The sequence below is a fragment of the Prunus dulcis genome, chromosome 7, assembly GCF_902201215.1.
Source record: "Prunus dulcis chromosome 7, ALMONDv2, whole genome shotgun sequence".
Classification (NCBI taxonomy): Eukaryota; Viridiplantae; Streptophyta; class Magnoliopsida; order Rosales; family Rosaceae; genus Prunus; species Prunus dulcis.
The window spans coordinates 16,708,957-16,726,391 of record NC_047656.1 but is presented as its reverse complement, the minus strand read 5'-3'; the positions used below and the strand labels follow the sequence as shown (position 1 = coordinate 16,726,391).

General features: G+C 36.6%; 2 protein-coding genes and 1 pseudogene across 2 annotated transcripts; 2 read left to right on the top strand and 1 right to left on the bottom strand.

Moving 5' to 3' along the window:
• Positions 1-152: 152 nt before the first annotated feature.
• LOC117633682 (exosome complex exonuclease RRP44 homolog A) lies at positions 153-8,589 on the bottom strand. Its single transcript, XM_034367379.1, has 24 exons — positions 8,362-8,589; positions 8,105-8,242; positions 7,852-8,009; positions 7,681-7,736; positions 7,373-7,495; positions 7,081-7,211; positions 6,737-6,977; positions 6,449-6,602; positions 5,909-6,149; positions 5,615-5,771; positions 5,392-5,460; positions 4,869-4,994; positions 4,703-4,755; positions 4,291-4,397; positions 3,235-3,289; positions 3,022-3,121; positions 2,445-2,556; positions 2,024-2,144; positions 1,836-1,895; positions 1,643-1,748; positions 1,469-1,564; positions 922-1,003; positions 784-849; positions 153-634 (listed from the first exon to the last, which is right to left on the bottom strand). Exons 1-24 carry the CDS (start codon positions 8,413-8,415, stop codon positions 436-438), a joined length of 2,805 nt encoding a protein of 934 aa, XP_034223270.1. The 5' UTR covers positions 8,416-8,589; the 3' UTR covers positions 153-435.
• A 1,892-nt stretch (positions 8,590-10,481) lies between these two features.
• On the top strand, positions 10,482-14,716 carry LOC117634953 (serine/threonine-protein kinase/endoribonuclease IRE1a-like). Its single transcript, XM_034369248.1, has 7 exons — positions 10,482-11,004; positions 11,157-11,370; positions 11,829-13,165; positions 13,329-13,501; positions 13,675-13,921; positions 14,014-14,317; positions 14,426-14,716. The coding sequence occupies exons 1-7, from the start codon at positions 10,712-10,714 to the stop codon at positions 14,576-14,578; spliced, it is 2,721 nt and encodes a 906-aa protein (XP_034225139.1). The 5' UTR covers positions 10,482-10,711; the 3' UTR covers positions 14,579-14,716.
• A 1,851-nt stretch (positions 14,717-16,567) lies between these two features.
• LOC117635483 overlaps positions 16,568-17,435 on the top strand; it is a 1,467-nt pseudogene continuing 599 nt past the window's right edge.

Sequence of the window (17,435 nt, the reverse complement as noted above, 5' to 3'; positions counted from 1 at the left end):
ACTGGCAGAAAATTCGTGGAAAAACACCAAGTTTAACTATTATTTGTTGAGTCATCAATAATAATAACCAGATTAAACAATCCTTAAAACTGCCCAACCAGACCTGGAATATAAATTGTAAAACATTAAACCTAAAAAATACAACTGAGTCGTTTGGGTTGGCAACAATAACACCTTAAAATTAAACTGTTTTGTGCATAGAATCAATTTCTAATCTCTCAGCTCTACAATCAATTTCCAAAACTCTCACACCGTAAATTCAAAAAGTAAAACAAATTATACTATGAAACTATACACTATTTCCTATGTGTCCTATGACAGCTCTCTCCCCTTGATGGTTAGAACCAAGCATTGCAAAAGCTCCTGGTTCACACAACCCACTGCAGATACTTCTCATCTGAAAACAGAGTACTGGGGAGAGGCAAAGTTACTTGGCTACACTAGCGTAAGCTGGAGTTTCGGCCTACTGGGCTGGGGCTCCACAATCTCCAAATGAATAAACACTGTCTGCAGAACACTGTATGACATGCTGCCGTCCATTTTTCTAATCTTCTGCTGCTGCTCGTCAACAAACCACTCTCCGCCTTCCTTATCACCTCTTGGGGTCAAGTAGACAGGCCCTTCTATTCCATACCTGCAAAAGATGGGAAAAAGAAAGAGTTCACATATGTAAACCACCTCCACAAGTTTATCTTAACACTCGACTCCACTCCAGAATATTAAAGTCAGTCCACACACACAAAACAGACAGAAAAGGATTCTGTATTAGGTGAGGAAACATACTTGGGCACAAATACGAAAAATCCATTGGATCTTATCCTTACTATTCTCGCCTCTGTGTCCGTTGGCCTACATGAATGAAAGGAAATATTAGAGAGAGAGAGAGAGAGAGAGAGTGTGTGTGTGTGTGCGCGCTCATACCGTTTCCTGAAGAAAATGAGGGTATGGAGCTCCACTGAGGCCCGGCTTGCCATCTGGGCATTTCTATGTCGATAATTTAAATCTGTAGCACAAATAAGTGAAAGCAGCATTCTTAGAGTTCAATATACCCAAAGTAAATATAAAGTTGAGAAGCTATTACCTACAAAGTATTGAGATAAATGAATTAACCATGTCCTAGAAGAGCAAATAAGAATCTTTACTCAGAAGAGTAAATATAAATATAGAAAAGAAAATTTCCGTTAAAGCACATTATACAGAATATGGGCACATTTGGAATCTCAGTTATAAGCCGGGTGGCTGCATCGATATTCTAAGAACAATAAGGACCCATTCCTCCTTACAAGCCAATAATAATTTGATATGTATTGACTTGCAAGTAAGCACTTACTAGGAAAAAAATTTGGATACATGTCAAATTGTCATTGGTTTGTGGGGTGAGGAGCCAAGCATTTTTCTTATGGTAATATCACTCATAAATATGAAAATGTACAAAAAAGAAAAAAAGACAAGGAAAATTATTCCATACTGTCAGCAATGCTAGTTAGCCGGGTTCCGTCTTGGAATATAGCAGGAAGCTTCTGTATCCCTAAAGATGCAGCAAGCAACCTGTGCACTATGACATCTGCAGGAAAAGAAAGTTCGAAAGTCAAACAACAATAACTCGATCACCAAGAATTACGTGACTAAAACTGAATCTAACCTGCATATCTCCTTATTGGAGAAGTAAAATGAGTATATAGAGGTGCTGCAAGCCCATAATGAAGATATTCTGGTGGGCTGAGATCCCCACTAGAGAAATAAACAGCCTACGCAAATAGAAGGTAAATGAATACATGTAGAAAGGTGTCCTTCAAGAGAATTTCAACTTCACTCAACCATTCAAGTAAAGTTACCTGTGTCATGCATCTAGTAGCCAATATACGAATCAGCTTATTGAAGTATGGATCATCAGCCTGGGAAAAGTTCAATTTTTTACAATATGTGGGTGTTTGAGAGAGAGAACAAAATGATGAAACACAAATTAACTGAAGAAAAGCCATAAGTCTCATACTAATAACATGCATACGAACTAAACACCTACCACTGCAGAGTCAAGTGAATCAGCCAGTGCTTTTGATGATGAGACATCCAAGTTGAGACCAACAGCAGCAGCTGTACGCAACAAAGGCTCAAGCATCTCTCTCGTTGGAGTAGGATGGCGCCTGCAGAACACATACATAAATTAAATGACCAAAAAAAGAGACATGTGGCAAAGTTAGAAGGCAGCTATGCACCTATCCTGCCATAACCACAAAGTTTAGATGAAAAAAGAAAATTACATCAACCATTTAGATAAGAGATCTACATTTAACGAAAAAGTGATATATTCAAACACAGCCAACCTAAATAGACCCCCCTGCCACTTTATAGCCTTAATTGTAATAAAAAGACAACCAGAAGGACATTCCAGGAAAAATAACATGAGACCATGAAAATTGTTGAAGAAAAATCCACCAACTTACCTCAATAGTGAACAAAGAGGAAAATGTTTAAGGATCTTCTCGGCAACTGAAACATTAGCAGCAAGCATAAATTCCTCAACCATCTGGTTTGCTTCACGAATCTGGTACATTCCTGCAGAAACAAGTCATGATTAGAAACAGCTAAGAAAAGAGCCAAAATAATGAAATTGCTACAAAAGAAAAAAAGGAATAAAACCAGACTCCAAAGCAACATGTTTAATAGTCTACCTAATGATGCTACGACCTTCACAAACACAAAGTACTAAACATGGGTAGAATATGATATATGCATTACCAACTTTAAAACCAATGTGAATGTGAATATTATCAGCCAAAAAATGTGAACATGCATGCATGTGAGGTAAGTGGAGTTCGCTGTAAATATTTATATACATGACCCCAGAGAAGCGCTAAGCAATTAATATCATGAAATAAGGTAATTCTTCATTGGTGGATTATTCAACAGCACAGCTGATCTTTTCTCAGTGCAAGTAAATCGGTTCAGGATTCAGACTAGGACTACAATCAACGAAAGTTTGATATGTTGAACATGAAATTTGCCTTTCCAACCACGTACCAATATCAAGAGGATCATGAGTCTCGGTGTCAATTTGAAACTTGACTTCAGCAGATGCAAGAGTTAAGGCTCCTCTCTGAATACGTCTTTCCCTCATTATCTGTAGCATCATATACAAATGCATATTGTTCAGAGAAGTCAAGAAAGTAGATAGCATATTACAGCAGTTTAACCCATGAATTCATAGCCAAAGTAAAGCCCACGTGTGCATACCTTTGCTAAAGCATTCATGTTTCTTAAATCTGTAGTTAATGGATCCATCAACCGACTGCAGTAAGAAAAAAGCAATAAGAAAGCCTTATTATAAAAATGCAAAGCTTCAAGAAACTTTTATAGGGGCCATAGGAAAGGGATCAACGATGCAGGGGCCAATTGCAAAAACCCTACACCATTGAACAGATTCAATCATTGGTGCAGGTTTAAAATTCACCATTGGTGCCGCATAGAGTTTAATCTCTCTCCTTGTTCACTGAGTGCTATAGCAACAAAAATGCCAGATTCTTAGACATTTTCCACCAGGAGGAGTTAGAACCAGTTTGTTTGCCAGGCAATGCATACCATAGGCCCATTTTATTATGGATTTCTAAAGTTGACACTTGCACACTTATGACTAGTGCTGTCAAGCTCCTTTATATGCACTTCTAGTTCATAATACACAGCTATTCATCGCTATCCAGGATTCAGTAGATAACGCTCAACCCAACACATTATGGGTTAGCCACATCAACCTTACTCTGTATTCTGGTGATTAGGCATCATCTTGAAAAATAGAAGAAGCACTACAATCTAGATCTCTTCTTGGAGGCTCTAATTAGGTTATTTACTTATCAGACCATTCCAACCCCATATGATCACATTCTGCGGAGACTTGCATCCCTAATGTACTCTCCTTCTTTCAAATGTTAAGACCAACTCACTTCTATCATTCATCTTACTTTTACATATCATGGGTGTGTCAAATCACAACAAAATATGCTTCCTAGAGCATTGTAGGATATATTGTCATTTTATACATTACAATCACATGCACATGCAGTATATAGGTAGAAACATAACAAGTGAATGCATGAAGTAAGTGGAGCAAATATAATGCTCATGTAGCAAAAACATACCTGAAACAAATCTATTATTCTAACAAGAAGTAAAGTTTACTAAGATTAACAGAACATCATTATAATTATTGAACATAAGAGTATCCTGCAAACCAAAGTGGTATGGTCAAAATGAATTTATCTACCAAAAGGTAACTAAGTTGGAGTAGAAATGCACCTATCATCCATCCTCGCTTGAGCTTCAATGTAAGACAATGCTGCACACGATTTGATGACACTTTTTGTGTACCTCGTAGAAATAATCTCAGCTTCAGGTGTCATTTCCTGAAATTCAGGTAAACAAGTTTACACCAATCCAAAAAACAAAAGAAGACTCCAAAATTGGTTAAACCTATCTTGTGTGTGTGTGTGTACAAATAAAACAAATATAATATGGTATCTCTGTAACAGATTCATGTGTGTTTGTATACAAATGTGTGTTTTATGACTGATAAACACTGCGTAAGTTTGTGTTTTATGAAAAAAATGCACAATCCAGCTTATTGATTGATTTAAGAAATTCAAATTATAAAATAAATGACTAATAGTTTAAAATATTAGTCTTATTGTGACTAGTAGGGAGTACATACCCATATAACAGAAAAAGCGAGCCTCTCCACATCAGCTCGAAGAGAACATACATCTGCATAATAAGATCTATATCTTTAAATCACAGAAAATGCGATCATAATATCAAACTTTCTTTTTACTGCACTCATTACAGAAGAATATTTTTATTTTATTTTAAAAAGTCACCTTCCGTCAAAGGTTTTGGAAGCATGTCAATGCGCCGTTCAACTAGGTAGACCGAAGTGCCCCTTTGTGAAGCCTCATCATCAAGAGGAGTGTCCGAGTGTACAAAATTTGTTACATCAGCAATATCTAATTGAAGTCATTAAGGATAAGCTTGCAGGTTACTCATTTTATACTTACAGAAAAAGTTGGCATGGGTGGCAGAATAAGGCATGAAAAACAAAATCTTTGAGTAAGTGAACAACCATACATGTTAGAAATGAGAAAAAAAAATGTAATGCACCAAACAAAAGTAGGAAGCATAGAAAGCAATGGACAAGACTGAATTAATGCATTATAATTTTATTCTAAAATAAATTTCATGTTTTTGTCTTCTGAACTTGCAGAGACTCTCTTCTTTCAGACTTGGTTATGCATTGACACAAAGATAAATGCACAATCTTTATCGCTAATGCACAATTAAACCTTACATTTCAGTTATACAAGCAACTTCAATTATTAATAAATGTCATGAGGTTGAGGATACGGACTCCAACTTCGTAATTTCCATTTGGAAGAGATGTACAGTGCAATGCATCATCAATATCCTTGCATCCTGCAGAAACCAGAAGCAAAGCACTTATCATAACATTTAACTAAAATATTAATTATCTACCCAACAGAAAACAGCAAAAAATAACAAAAACCAATAACAAATTAGGCAGAGGGAGCAGAACAAGGAATAAAAAAATAATCTACAGGTCATATACCAGGAGGGTCCACACTAAAGACACGCAATTGTCGCAAATCCTGTCTAATAGAATTTGCCAAATCTTCAGAAGACACAGACCATGGTAACGGTGGCAAGCATGCCAGAACTTGAGAAGAAAATGGTCTTGTATTTATATCATTCTCAATCAAGACCACCTGCAACATCCGAAAAGTTAAATCAGTGTCATTGCCATCTAAACTTCAATTGAGTAGATGTTTAAATAGTACATAAGAAGGTAAAATATGGATGTTCAAACAAACAAATGCAAACAATGGAACTCCTTCCAGCCTACCTCAGTTTCAGTATCTCTATCACCTATTTGTCCTATGGTTCGTACATAATGGCCAGAAGGATAACGAGACAAACGATCCCAAGAATCAACCGCCACAACAATTCTCTTGTCCAGAAGATTCTCAAGCTGTCGTGTGTGTATTCGAATCTTAGGAATCCTACGATCTTTCGAGGCAAATAAGGCATGGGCAACACCACCACTACCTGCAGGCATAGCCATCGGCTCCAAAGATCCACAATAACTGCACGAGTGTTAATTTATATCAGATAACAGAACCAATCACTAGAAAAGATCATTATAACAACCAACAGCTGCAACTGCAAATTGAAGCAAATGAGAATCTACACACATCAGGGTAACAGTGGGATGTTAGTATAGCACAACAATCACTACTTTAAGGCACAGACATGCCAAAAGGTAACACAATGTTTGCTACCTACTTGAATGAAGAAACATATTTCAGCCAAACAATAATTAGAACAGATACCACTTCAGTCAGCAAGACAAAAAGACTTCAGGCAGCCAGTGAAGTCAACTTACGAATGCCAATTCCGCTTTATAATACCAACAACACGGCCAGATGGACGGCTTGAGATAGGCTCTGTTACTCCAGCAGAACCTGGTGGTTGAGCTGTAGTCCTAGGAGCATCATCAGCACTTCCTGGAACCAGATGAACATCTTCTTCCTCATCCTCTGCAAAATAGTACAAAGTATATTAATTAAAAAAATTAATAAGGAGAGAGAGAGAGAGAGAGAGAGAGAGAGAGATGCTTTCAACCTCCCACCCGAAAAAAGTAACTAGAAATAAAATCAAAACTAAGACCCACCTTCATCTGCTAGAGCTAGAGATTTCTCCTCATGCCATTGATCCTGAGGCAGAAGCTCAACTGCCACTATATCCCCATCAAAAGCCCTATTCATGTTTGTACGTCCATAGATTATAATCTCATCACCAATGCTCTCACTTCCAACATATGCTTCAAATGGGTTGTAACGATTCACTCTAAGTTTGCCTTGATGGTATATACCGCGATGCAAACCGGACGTAATCTCAGACATGGGCTTATGCTGGAAAAGAAAAGAGAGAAAAAACTGGTAAGAACCACATTTGTGTCATGGAACTTATAACAACACTAAAATGCACGAAGGCACACATACTCAGTGGCAGTACCTCTGTGTAAATGATTTTCCTCTTTGATGGTCTCAAATCTTCAACTTCCTCCATGTTTACATCTTCTGATGCAGGCTGCACAAGCAGGTCAAGCAAATCTGGTCGACTCAATGACCTCACATAAGACTCCACTGAAGACAAGGCAATAATTCCCAAGTGAGTAATTCCACAAAACTTCCAACATTTGAAAATAAACACATTTAATCATGTGGATATTCAACTCAAAAGGAAGGTCTGAAGTATAAGAGATGCTGTCAAAAAACGACGTGGATAGCAACCATATTATACACACCTGTTTCTGCAGAAATTCCCTCTTCAATAGCCTTTCTCTTATTCTCTTTGTCATTAGTTATAAGTAAAATCCGGGCAGAACCAGCAAGATGACTTTGATACCATTGGGCGGCCACCCGAATTGCTGAATAATAATTTCTTAGGTGAGAAAAGTAGGAAATTTACAGATGCATGCCACACAATAAACCAAATTCCATAACCAGTATTGCATAGTGTTCGCAGGTAACAAAAAGACACAAAAAATCAACAAGTACAAAACACCAAGTATATCCCGAGGAAACAAATTTTGTAATCACAGCATGAGCAAACCTCTATCATTTCGATCATTTTTACTCTCTCCACTCATTTCCGTAACATATGTATCCCTGAATACAGCACCAATCAACACATGTCAAAAAAGTGGTTAAAATCCCAACAAAAATGACAAGATAAAAAAATAACCTTCAAAACACAGATTCTCAATTTATAAATAGAACCTACTTGTGGTGTTCGTTGGAGAAAACAAAGAATTTCCTTAAAGAATTGCTGCAGAGAGCTCTAACTCTATTGTAAACAGACAAATTCCTGTTCTTAACCTCTTCAAGAACAATGGAAAGCACAACCACATCGTCGATTGCTGGGTTCTCAAGCAAATCAATCTGTAAACACCACGGACATAGCTCTAAATCACTTCTTCATTGCAGTTGGAGAACAAATTTCAATCCAAAAAAATAAACTAGATATAATCACCAACCTGATTGAGAACGACATTGGTATCGAAAATGAGAATGGTGGAAGGCGTAGGGCTCAAGCGAGCCTGGGATGTATCGCAAACTTTGCATATCGGAGCTCCGCAGTATATATCGTGTCTGAGATAGTGCTCTCTCACGACCTGAGGCGAAGCACGGCCAAAACAAAAACCCTAATTAGCTTAAACCCCTAACTGAAAACAATAGCAGAAAATGAAATGTAGGGTTAGGGTTTTTGAGAGGGACAAGAGCTGAGAGAGACCTTGGTGATTTTGCCTCCTCTGGTTCTCTTGACGAAGGACTTGTTCTGCAACATGTTTGGTCTATGATCGTATGGCTGACGGCGTCGTTTTGGCTTAATTTGCCGCCCTCTTCTTCTTGCAATGGGAGTTGGGTTTGAGGGGGAAGGAGGTGCAGAGTGAACTGAAATTTCCACTCAAATGTAAAAACTTGCCTTCGTAGCGCGGGGACTGCCACGTGAGATTTTTACAATCGGCGGCTCTGGTTTAATTTATAGCCTCCTGTTTGACCGTTGCGCTAGGGTTACGTTGAAAGTAATTTCACAATTATTTGAAAATGTGTTGACATCCTAGGTTTTTTAGGTTGAATATAAATAAATAAAAATATAAAACTTTTAATAATTTTTTAACAGGGTGAAATACAAGGAACTCAATTGTACGGAATTGATAATATTGACTAACGGAGCGAAACACAATGAACAAATTAGCAAAATAAAAATACATATTGGTCATTCGTATACAACACATAGGCATTTAGCCAGTTAATAGGAAACACAACATAAAATTTCTTTAAAATATATATTAATGTATTTAAAGGTATTTTTTTAAAATTGATTGTTATAGTAAATGGTTTGTCCATTTTTTTTGTAACAATGAGGGAAAAAAATCATGGATCCGTAGAAGTGCATACAAGAAATTATATGCACCTATTACATTTTCATTTCCAATCAACTTAACTTTACATCAAGAGGATGACGTGTAAGTATATGCAACACATCAATAATTTTCAATTACTAAATCCCTTTGCTACTACTACAACAACTACTAAAATCACAAATGATAAAATCCTCCTCTTTTTAACATTTTCATTTCTTCTTAGGTGTTGACTTTCAATTGATTAATTATTATTTTTTTGTTGAGAAATTCTATAATTGCATTTATTATTCAGCCAAAAAAGCCACTAGCCACAAAAGGGTCATTACAACAATGGAGCGGTCTAATATCAAAATTAAGAAAATCAGGTATGTCTCCACTAACGATCAGGCAAGATCGAAAAAACTCTGGCATAGACATCTCAACTAAGATTGCAAATTTAGAATAATAAAAAAGAGATAAAGCTTGAAAAAAATCAAGCCATAACACTCTCACCAAGGAGAGATGAAAAACTCTCACAATGAGAGATGAAAAACTCTCACAAAAGGAGATGTGAAAACTACACAGAAAACCCAAAGAGTCTCTGCAACTTATTCCAAACATAAAGAAATTGCAAAAAAGATGGTGGTGGAGATTCGACGCCGAAATGCAGGTGAAGATCCAACGCTGAGTCGCAACTGCCTATAATGGTTGGATGAAAATCATAACAAAACTAAGACAAATAGGGAAAACCTCTTGTCTCTGAAAATGGGAGAAGAGGTGAAAAGAGGAAGAGAGGAAGAGAAGAGGGGCGATAGGGGGAAAAAAATGGCTTCCTTCCCCCTCTAAGTGGAAAAGGCTCTAAGATTGTTTTTTGAGAAAAAGAGGGCTAGGGTTATGGCTTATGGTTCAATTGATTAATTAAATGAGAAAGTTTTGAGTCTCGTAAATATTTGCGTTGTGTGAATTTAAAAACGGTCAATTAGCAAAAGATTCACTAATGTAATGGTTCGGAGCAATTGCTCCTCTAGGTAAGGTCCTGAGTTCGAGTTCTAGTATTAGTGTAGTGTGTGTGAGTTTAATATATTATCGCACATTTTAATAAAAAAAAGTTAAAATATAATAAATTAAAAATCACGCGCATAAAAGTCTAGCTCTATTTTTATTTTTTTGTCAATTAGCTCATATTAATCACGAAGCGTTCCGATGCATCATAAGACTAGAATTCCAAAGATTTATTTATTTATTTATAAGTTTAAGTATTTGTTCACAAAAATTTCTTAAAAATTTACCGCCTTTTTTATTTTAAGTTTAAGTCTTTATTTATGACAAATTTCCAACCTTGAGTGAGTCTTGAGTCACCATGAACCCGCTCAAGGCCCGCAGCTCGGGGCTGAGAGACCCGTCGGCCTGGCCCAAACATAAGACGGAACGATTTAGATTTAGATTTTATCAGATACCAAGGTTGACAAAAATTCTTATGAAAACGTACGTATTTATGAAGAAGTCAAACAAATTCTTTTTGGCAGAAAAAAGAAAGAAAAACCGCTGGCGAGAAAAAACAACCAGACAGGCAACAGAGTCTTACGGAGTCGGAGATCCGAAGTGTGGAGGGTCGTAAGAAGCTTCGAATCTCCGGCGCTGTCTTCTCTTCTCTTCTCTTTTCCCCCATCCCAAAACCCCTCAGCTCGTTTTCGACCACATCATCGTTTTCTCTTTCTTTTCGATTCAATCTAACAGATGAAGCACCAGAGTTCTATTTGGGCAGTCCTCCTACTCATATTGCTCATCGCCGGCTTTGTCAGCTCAAACGGCGACGTTTCTAGCTCGGAAAGCAGGGAGTTGCAGATTCTGGGTGATTATAACGTTTTGAACTCAGAGTGCAAGGCGTTGCAGCTTCTGGTTTTGCATCAGAAACCGAACGGCGAGGTCTTGAACTGGGAGAGCAGGGCGTTGCAGCCTCTGGGTTCGCATCAGAATCAGCTCGAAGTCTTCTCTCGCTCTCCCAGCCGAAGACTTCATTCCCATACACCGTCAGTTTCGTTTTATTTTTATTTTTTTTAATTTTGATAAATTGGTAGTCAATTAAAATCTTAAATTAAAATCTTAAATTGAATTAATTTTGATTTTGATTTGAATTTCACTTTTGTTGTTGCTGTTTTTGGGTCAATTTGAATTGGAACAGTGAGCCGACTGCATTAGTTGCTACACTGGATGGGAGAATACATTTGGTGGAGAGTAATTCGATGAGAGTACTATGGTCGCTTGCTTCAGGGCCGCCACTTTACACCTCTTATCAGGCTCAAGACAGTACTTCTGGTTCAAAAAATAGTCGCTACTTCATCGATTGTGGTGATGACTGGAACTTGTATCTGCACAGAGGGCACTTTGGTCGAGAGGTTTGTCATAAAAATGCTTTTGTTTATTTGTTGTTCCATTTTTTGCTTATAATTAAATCGGTTTGATGACTGGAACTTGTATCTGCACAGAGGGCACTTTGGTCGAGAGGTTTGTCATAAAAATGCTTTTGTTTATTTGTTGTTCCATTTTTTGCTTATAATTAAATCGGTTTGTGCTTGATGATGGTGTGTCGGTTTCGTTCCAAATCTAGTGATATTTGTGTATTGATTGTATAGTTTTGAGAGTTATCCTGGGAATCTGAATCTGTTCATTTCAGTTTGTTTTAGTTAGGGGATGGTAAAGTTGGTGCCTTTTGGTAATGCAATTCAAAATTTCACTGCGTAGATAGACGGAGTCCATGCAATCTGTGAGAAATAAGGGTGCTTGAATAGGTCTTGATATACACGGAGCATCGTTGCTTTTTATACATTGATCATTGATTTACATGTATTTGCAGAAACTTCCGTACACTATTGATGAATATGTTGGTAGTACACCTCACTCAGAGGATGATGGATCAATTACAGTTGGGTCTAAGAAGAACACTGTGTTTGAGGTTGATCTTTTGACAGGGGAGCTGATTCGCCCATACGCTCTACCCAATTCTCCATCCACTTTGAAGAGTAATGAAAAACAGAGAGTTTTATCCAATAATAATATTAGATATAATAAGGAGTTGGTCAAGCCTAGCTCGATAAACCGAAATGCTGCTCAGCAGCGACTACTTATCTCCAGGATAGATTATTCCTTGCAGTCATTTGTTCCGTATTCAGACCAGGTCTCATGGAATATGACAGTTGGTGAAATTTGGGCTGCTTTACTTTGTCCTGATAATGAGAATCCACTTGGTGGTGCCCCTTTGAATTCAAAAAATGTGCTTGGTTCTGAAACTGGCAGTGACATTGCACCACCATTATCATGTCAATCAAAAAAATTTATCTTCCCCCAGAGAAATCATACGCTGTTAGAATTAGTTGGACCTGGAAGAAAATTAAAGGATCAAGAGACAGACACCATGGTTCAAAAGCCTGCTTCAAGTCTGATGGTTCCTTCAAAGCCTGAGGTTGACAATAAATTTTTTGATGGATCAACAGCATTGACTCTCACTTTTTTGTTTGTGATGCTTATGGGCTTTGTTGTGTACCACTGTGCTTCTGTGGTTAAAGGGCAAGTTTGGTTGCATGATCAACGCAGCAATTCTGATTCAAAAACTGCACCTTCCAAGAAGAAGAAAAGTCGTAAATCAGAAAAGAATAGTGGCATTATATCATCTCAAGATGAAGAAGCTTTAACACACACTGAAAGTGATAACAAGACACGCTCGTTCCTTAATAAACTCTTTGATTGTGGTACTAATGGTCGCAGGATTGGTAAACTACTTATATCAAATAAAGAAATTTCTAAGGGTAGCAACGGTACTATTGTCCTAGAGGGAGTTTATGAAGGTCGACCTGTTGCTGTAAAACGCCTTGTATTAGCTCATCATGATGTGGCTTTTAAAGAAATTCAGAATCTTATTGCGTCTGACCGACATCCAAACATAGTACGATGGTATGGAGTCGAATATGATCAAGATTTTGTTTATATCGCTCTGGAGCGTTGTATTTGCAACTTGGATGATTTGATACAAATTTGCTCAGATTCCTCTAAAAATCCAATAGTTGGAGAGGAAGATGCAAAACGAGTTCTGAATGGAAATGAAGTTCACTTGGAGTCAGTGAAGAATATTATGTCAGATGTTAATTTGTGGAAAACAGATGGCTTCCTGTCACCTCTATTATTGAGATTGCTGAGGTTGGTTAAAAGTTCCATTAATTTGTATGATCTTTACCAAGGGATAATAACCATCTCTTGGTGTATATGTGGTTTTCAACAGATGACAATGGTTACTGTTATCTTAGATGCTTTGTCAGATTTGATTTATGTATTTGATCTTCTGTTTTTATCTGTGACACAGGGATGTGGTTTCTGGGCTTGTGCATTTGCATGAATTGGGAATCATTCATCGCGACTTAAAGCCTCAAAATGTTTTGTTAATTAAGGAAAGATTCTTGTGTGCAAAGCTTTCTGATATGGGCATTAGCAAGCGCCTTATTGGGGACATGTCTTCTTTGGGTCATCATGCTACTGGAAAGTACTCTTTACTTGTCTTACAAACTTTAAGTACCCTACCTTTTATATATAACATGCAGAGTTAATGGCATCCATTGTCATCAAAACTATTATATGTTAATCTTCAAAAGCTGAATTATAAGTTATAACTGTTCATTAATTATGGACAATATTTGATCACTGGATTGCAGGCTCTGGCAGTTCTGGTTGGCAAGCGCCTGAACAGCTTCTTCATGGGCGGCAAACACGTGCAGTGGATTTGTTTAGTTTAGGTTGTGTAATATTCTTTTGCATCACTGGTGGTAGACATCCATTTGGGGATCACCTTGAACGTGACATAAATATTGTGAAGAACAAAGTGGATCTCTTCTTGGTGGAGTATATTCCTGAAGCTGTGGATCTTATATCTCGTTTGTTAAACCGTGACCCAGAGTTGAGGTAAGGATTTTAGTTTTTTCTTAATGAATAGGAAACTAGGAATAGTTTCTTGAACTCTTTTGGTTACAGAAACATTCTTAATATGTGGTCAGGCCAAAGGCATTGGAGGTGCTGCATCATCCTCTTTTCTGGAGCTCAGAGATGAGACTTTCATTTCTTCGTGACACTAGTGACAGGGTAGAACTTGAAGATAGAGAGGCTAACTCTGGTCTTTTGAAAGCCCTAGAAAGTATTGCACCCATGGCTTTGGGTGGGAAATGGGATGAAAAGATGGAACCTGCATTTCTGACTAACATTGGCCATTACAGGCGTTATAAGTTTGACAGTGTTCGAGACTTATTGCGAGTCATTCGAAACAAATCGAATCACTATAGAGAACTTCCAACCCAAATTCAGGTTTTTTCCTTTTCCTCTGTGACTAACAAAATACATGAAACTTGCTTAAGCTTTCAACATGCATAAATGAGTGAAATTAACTCTCTTCTTTTTCGGTGGCTATATCAGAAACTTGTCGGACCAGTTCCCGAAGGATTTGATTCCTACTTTGCAAGTCGGTTTCCGAGACTTCTGATTGAAGCATACAAAGTTGTGTGCACACATTGTAGAGGAGAGGAATGCTTTGAGAAGTATTTCAAAAGCAATGCAGAGGGCCTCTAATTGCTTATGATGTATGGTGAAAATTCACTGCTGTAGGTGATTTTTTTGGGCCTCAATGGTTTATATGTGTAATGTAGCTGTAAATAATAACAATGTATAGAATTCCTCTTATAATAAATCAGTCTTTTATCTGGCTTCCTTGACTCCATAATTTTTTGTTTTGTTTGACAGAGACTGTTTGGTTTACGTTTGACCCCATTGGAGTCTCTTAATGAATGAAGTAATTATAATTATAATTATTTAGGCCTAATAATTCGAGTTTTTATCAAAAATAGCCAAAATTTGACTCCTATTTTCATAAATGTCAGTTTTTAAACTTTCAAATGTAGCAGAAAACTCACTTAAGTAGACATAAATGCCCTCAAACCTAAAACCCACATAAACCTAAAAACTGTTGTGTTGCAATGTGCATAAAATTGATTCAATTTCCAAAACTCTCACACCGTAAATTGAAAATTGCTATGAACCTGCTCTATGCCCGCAGCTTGGGGCTGACCTGGCCCAAATGCAAGACGCTGAGCTCGCTTAGCATGACTTGACAAGTCTGAATAATTTTCTTTTATTCATTTATTTTTATATTTTTTATAAGGGATTTTTGTTGAAATATCACATGAATTTATAACTAAGTTTCAATTTGTCACCTTAAAGAAAAATTTAAGAGAAATGTGACTTTAAATTTTAAAATCTATGATTTGTCATATGACTTTAAAGTGACATATGCTGACTTAAATCTTTGATGCAACAAGAAATTCACCTTTGCTGACGAAATGTCGTCGGGAGAGATCTAATCCGGCAAATTTTGCCGGAATAGACCTGTGCCGACGAATATTCATCGGGAAAGGTTTAACACATATATATAAGTTTAGTATCTTTATTTTAAAATTTCTTTTTAGTAACTAAATAATATCTTAACCTTATTTAATTACTATCATATGTAATTATTTTTTAATTATTTATTTCTTTAGTGAATAATTAAATATTTTAATTAACTACATAAATTGTATTACTTAATCGATGGTAATAATAATTTAAAAATAACTACTAAATAAAGTAATTAAAAAAGGGAAATCAAGATTATGCTATTTAAAGTGTATAGCCGCATAGCTATACTTTTAAAATATTCTATTTATAGAATATAGCCATTCGGCTGTACTGCTAGAATATTCTATTTATAGAGTACAACAGCTTAGGATTTTCTACTTTATTTATTTATTAATGAAATAATATCTTAGCCTTATTTAAATATTTTCATTAGTAATTATGTTTTAATTATTATTTCTTTAGTGAATAATTAGTATTAAATATTCTAATAAAAATCCTAGAAATTTGGTTTTGGTACCCAAATATTTTAGTATTCCAAAAATGGAATATATTAAAAGTACAGCCGCCCAGGTATACCATAATTTGAATTTCTCTTTTTTAATTACTTATGTTTTAATTATTGTTTACTTAGTGAATAATTAGTATTCACTAGAGAAATAATAGTTAGAACATAAGTACTAATGAAAGTAATTAAATTAGGCTAAGATATTATTCAATTACTGAAAAGAATTTTTTTTAAAAAATTATTGACCCAAAGATACTAAGTTTATATTTATGTTTTGAAGAAAACCTCTCCCGACGAATCTATGCCAATAAAATTTGCCGGATTGCCCCGACGAAATTTCGTCGGCAAAGGTATTTTCGTCGGGAGAGGTCTGCGCACTTGTGCTGACGAAATTTCGTCGGGGAAAACCTAATCTGGCAAATTTTGTCGGCATAGACCTTTGCCGACGAAATTTCGTCGAGAGAGGTTTTCTTCAAAACATAAATATAAACTTAGTATCTTTAGGTCAATAATTTTTTTAAAAAAAATTCTTCCATCAACGAATACTCAAGTGGTTATATGCTTCAGAGGGATGGTTCTTGAAACTGATGCAGGGATATAAGCGCTTTGTTGTGAAGGATCCACGAAAGGCGCATCTGTTTTATATGCAATTTAGTTCACGGATGCTAGAGTACACTCTATACGTACGTAACTCTCACAACCGTACAAACCTACGCCAATTTTTGAAGGAATATTCTGAAAAAATTGCAGCAAAGTATCCTTACTGGAACAGAATTGGTGGAGCAGATCATTTTCTTGTTGCTTGCCATGACTGGGTATGCTCTCCATGCATCTTTCCTTGTCCTTGATTTTGCTTGGGTGACTAATGTCTTCTTTGTTATTTTGATAAGATACAAAGAGAGTAGAATGAGATTCCAAAATGGTTTTGAGATTCATGACCTAAGCTTTCACTTTCAAATGAATCTTATCATATTGGCCCATGTGAATACCAAATCTAGGAGGTTGTTTAAACCGACCAAAGGACCATTTTCAAAAATGGAACACCATATAGTCTGTCCATAAATGTGTGTTTGTTTGAGCCCATAATGACTGCAATTTCCTACATGTGTGTGTGTGTGTGTCTCTTTCTCTGTGCATGTATTCTTAATATGAAAGGTTGGCTTTTATAGGCTCCATATGAAACAAGGCACCATATGGAACGTTGCATCAAAGCCCTCTGCAATGATGATGTAACTGGCGGCTTTAAAATAGGAAGGGATGTGTCTCTTAAGGAAACATATGTTCGTTCTGCGAGAAATCCTCTTAGAGATCTTGGAGACAAACCCCCTTCTCAGAGACAGATTCTTGCCTTTTATGCTGGAAATGTGCATGGCTATTTACGTCCAATTCTGATACAGCACTGGAAGGACAAAGACCCTGATATGAAGATCTTTGGTCCAATGGTGTTGCAATCAAAATGAACTACATCCAGCATATGAAGAGAAGCAAATACTGTATTTGCCCCAAGAGTTACGAGGTCAACAGCCTATA

Bases quoted from the DNA above. Each gene is read 5' to 3' on its own strand.
- LOC117634953 (XM_034369248.1), top strand. From the start codon at position 10,712: ATGAAGCACCAGAGTTCTATTTGGGCAGTCCTCCTACTCATATTGCTC. The intron at 13,502-13,674 runs GAAAGTACTCTT...ACTGGATTGCAG, and splicing joins TTTGGGTCATCATGCTACTG to GCTCTGGCAGTTCTGGTTGG. The intron at 14,318-14,425 runs GTTTTTTCCTTT...TGGCTATATCAG, and splicing joins AACTTCCAACCCAAATTCAG to AAACTTGTCGGACCAGTTCC.
- LOC117633682 (XM_034367379.1), bottom strand. From the start codon at position 8,415: ATGTTGCAGAACAAGTCCTTCGTCAAGAGAACCAGAGGAGGCAAAATC. The intron at 3,122-3,234 runs GTATGCACACGT...ATGATGCTACAG, and splicing joins ACATGAATGCTTTAGCAAAG to ATAATGAGGGAAAGACGTAT. The intron at 1,749-1,835 runs GTAACTTTACTT...CTATTTGCGTAG, and splicing joins CTACTAGATGCATGACACAG to GCTGTTTATTTCTCTAGTGG.